Source organism: Engraulis encrasicolus, chromosome 16 (assembly GCF_034702125.1).
Source record: "Engraulis encrasicolus isolate BLACKSEA-1 chromosome 16, IST_EnEncr_1.0, whole genome shotgun sequence".
Taxonomy (NCBI): domain Eukaryota; kingdom Metazoa; phylum Chordata; class Actinopteri; order Clupeiformes; family Engraulidae; genus Engraulis; species Engraulis encrasicolus.
Genome location: NC_085872.1, coordinates 11,993,540 through 12,002,442, shown reverse-complemented (window position 1 = coordinate 12,002,442; position 8,903 = coordinate 11,993,540). Strand labels below are relative to the sequence as shown.

The following is an 8,903-nucleotide window of genomic DNA, read 5'->3' as shown; positions in this document are numbered from 1 at the left end:
GCGGGTCTTCCAGAGAGTGAAGAGGGCAAATGGGGTTGGAGAACCAGCACGACGCATACAACTTTTCAACCGGCTCTCTGGCGCCACCCTCTGGCCCGATGCAACACAATTTCAAGACTCAACAATATTGAGATTGACACAAAAGGTGCAATATCCCAAACCCAACATCTGCATTTTTTCTTTTTCTTTCGATGAAATACTGTGAAATTATTATGGGCATCGTTGAGCACAAGAATGTCACTACTCATGAATTCAAGTTAATGAGAGAACAAAACACTTTGTAGGGCCTTCAAAGATAGGCCTACCAAAAGTCTTGAGTCTTGAGTTTGGTTAGGTTAAGACATTAAGGTTGACACAACAATGAATCACAGTGCACTGGTGAGCCCAGCATTTAAATAGGCTAACAGGTAGGTACGCGTAGGTAGGCTATTGAAAACAAAATAGCAGACATTGAAATATGTTAACAATGACAACTACTTTTCAGCCATTTATTATAGGCCTATTATTGATGCTGTTGTTGTTGTTGTTGTTGTTGTTATTATTTTTATTGTTGCTGCTGTTGTTGAAGTTATTTTTGTTGCTATTTTGGAAGTGTGTATCTGACAGCAACCCTTCTTGAAGACAAAGTGTTGAACTGGAATTGGACATTTAAAAGGCATGCCATAATTTGACACTTGAATGGCATGAATGGTAACGACATGTAGACCTACACCCTGTGCTGATGAGAGATGGCACAACCCGTTAGCCATTTTGATCCTCCACCCTCCTTGAGGCCACGTGGGGCGTTGCCAACGAGAATGGGGCATATAAACGCTGGCGCTGTCATGGTGCTGAACTGAAAGAAGCTCAAGAGGAAAGTCTGTAGGCTTAATGCACGGAGATCAGAGGGGAACTACTTCTGTCGCTGCTTCTGTAGTACTTACTTTCTCCAAATTCAGTTAGAGCAGAATTGTGCTAACTATATATTATTTTAATTAATCAATATATTATTAGTAGCCTATTATTAATTTATTTAACGAAAATTACGCGCGAGTGACTTCTATAGGCTACCATTCGCTTGAGTAGGTTGATGGGGGAGATAAGGAGGATTGCCCAGCTTAATAGAAGGGACCTGGCGATTCTCCAGTAATGTGAAAAAGGCAGCTTGTGACACTCGTAGAACTAGGCCTAAAGACTTGCGCCAGAAGGTGCCCTGCACATCAGAGGGTATTTTAAATTGGCTTGCTTTACGTGGACCCTGACGACTGATGTAAAACTTCTGACTTTGTCAGCGACAGAAGTGACATTTGAAAACAATTCGCCAGCCATGCCAAAAGTTCGGTGCGCAACAGAGCAACGATTCGACGCGTTTGAAGTAACCTCACCTTGGTGATGTGGCCCGCCATGACAAATGTCCACCTGCAATAATACAAAAAATAGTGCTATACAGTTTCAGTATCAATTATTCATTAGCCATGTTACAATATCGGTGTGTTGTCTACTATTGAAGATCAGAGAGAGAAAAAAACCCGAAACAAAACAGGGCATCAAAGTCCAGTTTAACATGTGCTCTTTTACAGAACGTGCGTAAGCGGTTGTTACCATCATGCTGCCCCAAAACAGCTGCTGTCAGGAAGTTGGTCAACAAGGAAGCTGATGCAATACGAATATCTGTGGATATACGACCCAGTGTTGCACAATTACGCACAGCCGAATCGTAGGCTATATACTATTGGCAAGTAGGCTATTAGTGCAGGCCAGTAGAGGACAACTGGGTGTCTTGTAGGCCAGTAGAGGACAACTGGGTGTCTTTGGGCGAAAACACTTAAAACATATATATGGGCCTATCTGATAGCATTATTGCATTGGTACATGTGTGCCATTGTATGGTGCGCAGAAGTCTGAAAGGCAACACATTTGATATTCCCATCAGTTTACCAATATTCATGGAAACGTCTTATGCTTCTGACAAAACATTACTGTAACGTAAGGGGTTTGACAATGGACATTCACAACTACAAAATGTTCCTCATATCTGTTGTTACTTGATAACTATTCAGAAAGTAATATACCTGATAAAGTAAAGATATAAGTGATGAATGCATTTCCACACATGGTCAACAGGTTTAAATAAGATAATAGCATTTGATGTAGGCCTATCCCTATATGTAATTGACTAAATAAAGCAAAGAAATGTTTCTCCACCTGTCAATGTATAGTCTTTTGATAGCAATGACGCCTTATTTACTAGGAAACGTGTGGGGGAATGTTCATTTGTCCTTTAAACGCCCCTGTTAACTTTCCCCCAAGTCCCTGATTTTTAACATGGCGAAGGTCTTGAACCCTGACCCTGGAAATTTATTCAAGTTGGACTTTCTGTTTGGCCATTCTCATATCCATCACACTATCCTCTCGCGATAGAGAGGGGATATATATTAGGGACGAACGGAAGCCGACGACCACTTGAAGGGGCGTTGGGTTTCCTTGAGGACTGCTTCTTGGTGGAGATACTTTCTAATTTTGACCTTAAGGTGCAGAGAAACCCGCAGTCATGTCGGACGCTGTGGTTAGTTTCATGAAGGATTTCTTGGCCGGTGGTATCGCCGCTGCCATCTCTAAGACCGCCGTTGCCCCTATTGAGAGAGTGAAACTTCTGCTTCAGGTAAGCATGGCGTTCAAAAAAGTTTTGTCGAGACAGTAATGGCAAATTTGACATGACCGATAAATTAAGTATCAGTCATGCTTCCAGTAAGAGAGCGCGTGTAGTTGATTCCTAAATGAGATTGAGGCAAATGATGTTGTCGAATGAGTTCTTTGCAACTGCACTGAAACACCTGTGAAGCTGAATCTGGTCGCTATCCAAGGTGCTATTGTCACCAGATGCCCCGCGTAACGGAATGAATAGGTGGTGGGCTGTATGCTCATTCAAATTGTTAACTACTACGATGTACCACAAAGTTTAGAGACACAAATATGATTTATGGTGATGTAAATAATTGTCTTATTAGTTTGCTCTTAAGTCTAGATTGTAATTCTCTGCACCCAGACACGTCTAGTTGTCAATGTCTTAAAAGTACAGGTTCGGACATCCATGTGCCCGTAAAACGTGCTTGCAAAGACCTGTGATATCTGGTGTAAGTTTGTTCCTATAAATAACCATAGGCGTGCAATTCAATACTTTCACCCCACGAACAAGTACAGTTTAGGGCTTGCCACACGTGGTATACAAGCGCCTCTTTCAAATGTCATACTAGGCCTACCAAGCATTGGGCGCTGAACCTGCAACGTTTGCGCGTAAATGCGCGTAAAAGTAAAATGCGCGTAAAAATAAAATCATGGCAGCTTTTCTCTGTTTCTCTCATTCACCGTGAATGTCTTTTTAACTGCTGTTTAGGTACAACATGCCAGCAAACAGATCACAGCCGATATGCAGTACAAAGGTATTGTCGACTGTGTGGTCAGAATCCCCAAGGAGCAGGGCTTCATATCCTTCTGGAGAGGAAACCTGGCCAACGTCATCAGATACTTTCCCACCCAAGCCCTCAACTTTGCCTTCAAGGATAAATACAAGAAGATCTTTCTGGGTGGCATAGATCAGAAGACACAGTTCTGGCGCTGGTTCGCTGGTAACCTTGCATCAGGAGGTGCAGCCGGTGCCACCTCCCTTTGCTTCGTCTACCCCCTTGACTTCGCCAGAACCAGGCTTGCCGCCGACATCGGCAAAGGTGCAACAGAGAGAGAGTTCACCGGCCTGGGCAACTGCATCACCAAGATTTTCAAATCCGATGGCCTTAAAGGTCTCTACCTCGGTTTCAATGTGTCTGTGCAGGGCATCATCATCTACAGAGCAGCCTACTTCGGTTGCTTCGACACAGCTAAAGGTATGCCACAGGTGTGCCATAGGCACGCGCGTCATAAACTGAATTACATTGGGTTTTTTTTTTGTGTTTTTTTAATAACCTTTCCTTGTTCTTTGAATAAGGTGAATTATCCAAAATATAACAGGAACTTGACAATGTTGTTTCACTTCAAAACCTTTTACAGGTATGCTGCCAGACCCCAAGAACACACACATTGTTATCACCTGGATGATTGCACAGACTGTCACTGCTGCTGCTGGTATCATTTCTTATCCCTTCGACACCGTCAGACGTCGTATGATGATGCAGTCCGGACGTAAAGGAGGTAGGCTCTAAAACATAAGTGATCACATGCAGCACTAAAGTTAAATGTAATGATTGATTGATGATTAAACAAATAGGCTATCCAATTTACGCACAAACTTAATTACGCACAGACCAACGCTCTATATCTTAACTTACTGTACTTATTTTGGTTTATCCCATCAGCTGACATTATGTACAAGGGCACAATTGACTGCTGGAAGAAGATCGCCAAGGATGAAGGAGCCAAGGCCTTCTTCAAGGGCGCTTGGTCCAACGTGATCAGAGGCGCGGGCGGCGCTTTCGTGTTGGTCCTGTACGATGAGATCAAGAAAGTCGTATAAACATTCTAAGCACCCTTATGTAAAAGGAAACCCCTTTAACGCCATCTATGTCTTACTTGTATGATTGATTGAGTGACTCCAACCGCTTTTGGTTGAGGGTTAGGTGTGCATTTTGTTGAGCCGGCCACGTTCTTTTGAGTCATTTGCCGCGGCTATGAGTGTCACGTCTGTGCTGTAACCGTCATGTATATATCCTACCTGCCAGCCGACTGTAAAAAGCACCGTCGAACTTTCAGTGTCAAGACGTAACATGTTCTGACTAGAACCTTAATTTACATTATTCCCCCATGTTGCCGCAGATCCGTGTTCTAACAAAGGATGTACAGAATAGGCCTAATTCTTGGTTATTTTGTCCCAAAAGCAATGTTCCCTCCTCACACCCACTCACTGAATTGAAGGCCGAGTATTTTTGTTGTGGTGTATTCCACCTGATTGATGTTCTTTTAATAAGAATAAACCTAAACAAAAACACAATACAATGTCACTTTGATTTTTGTTCATGGCTAGCCCACAAGCCCTTTGTATGAAAGGAAAGGTGAATCTGTCTTTTAATCTGATTATAAATATTACTCATTATCAATAGGTTGAACAGCTCTGTTTGCACAAAAGTGACACAGGATGACATCGCCTCAAGTGTCTGTGACTAGTGGTGACAAGAACCTGTGCCAGCAGCAGGGCTGGACTGGGACAAAAAAACAGGCCGGGCATTTTCAGCCAAGAGCGGTCCAACAGGCCTCGACAGAGATAATGAAACCACGATAACAGTTTTTCTCATCTATTACGAGCTATTTTGACCACAACAGCCAAAATGAATATTCAAATCTGACTCCGAGAGGTCAGATGTAGTGCAGTGAGGACTGATATCGCAATATTGAGGGGAGGCCCAGGCCAAAACCTTCAACAGGCCACCGGGCAAATGCTCTGTATGCCTTATGGCCAATCCACCCAGCAGAGGGTTAAAAAAAAAAGCCTCATTATTAATAACAACTGATAGACACAGTGGCATAAAGATGGCAGAAGATAGACCCAAGTCATTAGACAATCTTTGTATCGACTTTATGAAGCTTTATTGGATGAAGTCGAAAAGCAACGCAATAACAATAAGGGGCAACAAATTTCCATTTCCACACATGATCATTGATCTGTTGGTCATTATTACCAACATAATCTACATAAATATACATTTACACATATACGTTTTTTCAACAAAACAAAAATATAGGCTAAGCAAACTTTTCACATTAAGCAACACAGCTACTGTATAAAAATAGCATATGGGCATCAACAATGGAGCTGTACAAAAAAAGGTAATTTTAATTTACTCTTAGTTACTTTTAGTCACTTGAGCAAACAGATTAAATTACAGAGGATTGGTCTCACTGAAATTACCCAGAAATTTCACAGCTAAAATCTGGACAATGTAGATGTTGGTGGTTCTCATGCTGTAAGGCAAACTCAGCCTTACTATACTGATGTGAACAACTACAGTACGCATCTTTCAGACAACTAGAGAAATAGTCAAAGTGGGTCAAGTGGGGTAATGAGCAACATAAACCATGAGGAAAGTGACAAAAACTCTGATGAGAAGTGCACCTCTTCTTGCAAATCTCTGAGCAAATGCTGATCTATGAAGGCATACGTATTTATATCAGTGAAAGTTCTTAGGTCCACGCAGGACGAGGGAAGGCACCCCGGCTAGGTTTGGTTGGAGATGGAGAAAGTCGCGACCCGGTCCCGGTGCTAGGGCGGGAACCTGCACTGCAAGGCCTGGAGCTTCTTCCTGTTTGGGAAGACGCACGTACAAGCATCAGTATAAGATCTACAGGTTCTTACATGACCTTGGGTTGAAACTATCTGGTTTCAAATAGGATTGTGTAAACTCCAAAACAAAAACATAATTTTCCAGCACAAACCTTGTGAGCTTCTTGACAGAGACGTGTCTAACCTAGGACGGTAGTGCTCCTGCATGGGGGAAGAACACCGGTATCTGCATTGGCGCTGGTAGTCTGCCAGCTGCTCTGCTCGAGATATGCTAGGTTTCACAGACTCAATCTTCTTCAGGAGTACCTGCAAGCAACAACGTACAGTGGAAGAAAATAATGTTAAAGTGTAACAAGAGTGTAAACATAGAAAAGTTAACTGCCATTGTACTACACTATAACACAGGGCACCACAACTTGGCCATTGCCATTCTGCTAACAGCAAAGTTATAAAGCTGTGTCTTAAGACTTGGAAAATTGCACTTCTCATACATGAAAAGGGGGATCTTCTCCATGGTTTGCCACTTTGATTTCCGGAAATAGACATTTTTAGCTGCAAAACTTGCTAGACTTAGGTCATATTAGTAAATATTAGTTATTTATTTAGTAAATATTCATGAAATAATAAAATTTGGCAAGAGGCAGCACAGTTTCAAAGAGCAGAATAGTTGCGATACCTACTCTGGCCACCATCCTACATAGTGCACCTTTAAATCTAACCCGAAATAATCAATATACAGTAATTCAGTAACTTACATTCACAGAGAGGTAAAAAGGAGGCAAAGAAGAATACATTTTCTCCTAGCACTGTCTATTGTCATATACACCAAATCAGTAGTTCTAAACCTTTTTTGAACGAACAGGTACAGGTACATCACAGTGAGACAAACATCGTTGAAAAGGAGAGGCTGGAGCACATGGCAGCTTGGTTTTTAAGTCTTTATTATATGCAAAAAAACACCTGATTAAAGTCTCAGTGGTGTTACACCTTCTTCAGAGTCAAATGATAACAGGAGAGAGACATTTCTAGAGTAGGCAATCTCTGCTCTAGAAATGTGTCCCTGTTATCATTTGACTCTGAAGAAGGTGTAGCAACACTGAAACAGTAGTTGGGTGTTTGCACAACATAATAAAGTCTCAAAAACTAAGCTACAGTGTGCTCCATCCTCTCCTTTTCACACATTCATTCATTTCCTCAGAATTAATCCACTAAAAAGGTATGAGGTAATGTAATTGGTCATCGCAGTGATCTAATAATCAGTGAAGTCTACAATGTCTTCTGCTATTACTAATTTCAAGGTGCGATACCTCACTTTGTAGGTCTTTTCCCCCGTACTTTCCCCCGTACTTTCCCTACGTAGTTTTTAACCCATTGTTTCCTGCATTGCGCAACATTGGCCCTGGTGATCTGGTGAGCTGCACTACGCAACATTCAGGCTCATGAGATTTGAGACAACTTTATTAAAAGTCTCTGTCTGTTTGAGATGAATGAACACATTCTAATGAAAGATGAGGGTCTTAGCGTTTCAATGCAACTTAGTTAATATTTGTATGCGCTTCAGAAGATGAGATATTTAGGTTTTTATAGGCTGAGGGCCGCTTTTCTTAGAAAGGGCTCAGGCATTCAGCACCCTTTTTGCAGGCGTGAATGGGTTAACAGATCCATAGCACATTCATAATTATGACTATGTGTGAGGAGGAATAAGCAGGATAGTAGCCCCTTAATGCGCGCCGTACCTCCAGTGGCATGCTGCAATAGTCATTGAAATTTAACTCCCATAGCACTACAACACTATGACACAATACAGGCCCTTTAGTAATGCACCACGACTTGGTCATTACCATACTGGTAACAACAAATGTATAAAGCCGCGTCTTAAGGGGTTAAGAACATACTGCAATGTACCACAATGAAACAGCTCATGATCAGTAACTCCTTAAAGTAAATTTGACATTGCATACACTGCTTATTTTACAACATGCATCCTTTGCACAATCAGTAGCCCACTAGTAAATGCATGCAAACCACTGTAGACAGTCTAGAAGTGATTGAAAACCATAGGCTTGCATGTAAAAATAACCAATGGCCATAGACCAAAATGTCACGAGTGGCCATGCCTACTCGCAATGCTTGAGAGAGCCGTGTGGAAACATCTAAGTAAGCAAAACCCCAATGCAAAGGACAGACAGTGGAACACAGTGAGCATGAACATAATTCTCCCCAGTAGGACCAACACCACTTCAACCTTTCAGTAACAGGCATTGTCCAATCACTAGTAACACTAGAGTTTTGGTTAATCCTGAACTAATGCTAAAATTGCAAAGAAATAAAAACAAATGAATAAATAAATAAAAAAGAACCATAAACAAAACAAAACAATAAATAAAATCAAACATAAAACAAAATGAGTATAACATTAAAAGCATGGTGTATGTCTGTGTGCATCCTAATAGTTTTCATGAGGAGTTTTGAATAGCATACTGTAACAGGGTTTTGAGAGGGCAACAGACACCCCCTCTTCTCCACTGCTCTACCCAAACAGCCCTCACGTGGAGGTCAGAGTGGAGTGGAGGGAGTGACTGAGGTAGTGAGGGGAGGAATAAAATGATCACATGAAGGATTTGGTTACTTCTTTAGACTAAGAATAGAGAGGGAG

At 41.7% G+C, this 8,903-nt stretch overlaps 2 protein-coding genes across 3 annotated transcripts in view; one reads left to right on the top strand and one right to left on the bottom strand.

Annotated features, from left to right (window-relative positions):
• The first annotated feature begins 2,431 nt into the window (after positions 1–2,431).
• slc25a4 (solute carrier family 25 member 4) lies at positions 2,432–4,846 on the top strand. The gene is made up of 4 exons (XM_063218603.1): positions 2,432–2,641; positions 3,374–3,860; positions 4,024–4,164; positions 4,329–4,846. Exons 1-4 carry the CDS (start codon positions 2,531–2,533, stop codon positions 4,484–4,486), a joined length of 897 nt encoding a protein of 298 aa, XP_063074673.1. The 5' UTR covers positions 2,432–2,530; the 3' UTR covers positions 4,487–4,846.
• cfap97 (cilia and flagella associated protein 97) overlaps positions 4,597–8,903 on the bottom strand; it is a 14,005-nt gene continuing 9,698 nt past the window's right edge. For both annotated transcript variants that reach the window (XM_063218601.1, XM_063218600.1), the window contains exons 4-5: positions 6,400–6,553; positions 4,597–6,266 (exon numbers count right to left, since the gene is read on the bottom strand). In XM_063218601.1, the coding sequence (XP_063074671.1) occupies positions 6,148–6,266; positions 6,400–6,553 (273 nt within the window). In that variant the 3' untranslated portion in view covers positions 4,597–6,147. The remainder of the gene's footprint in view (positions 6,267–6,399; positions 6,554–8,903) is intronic.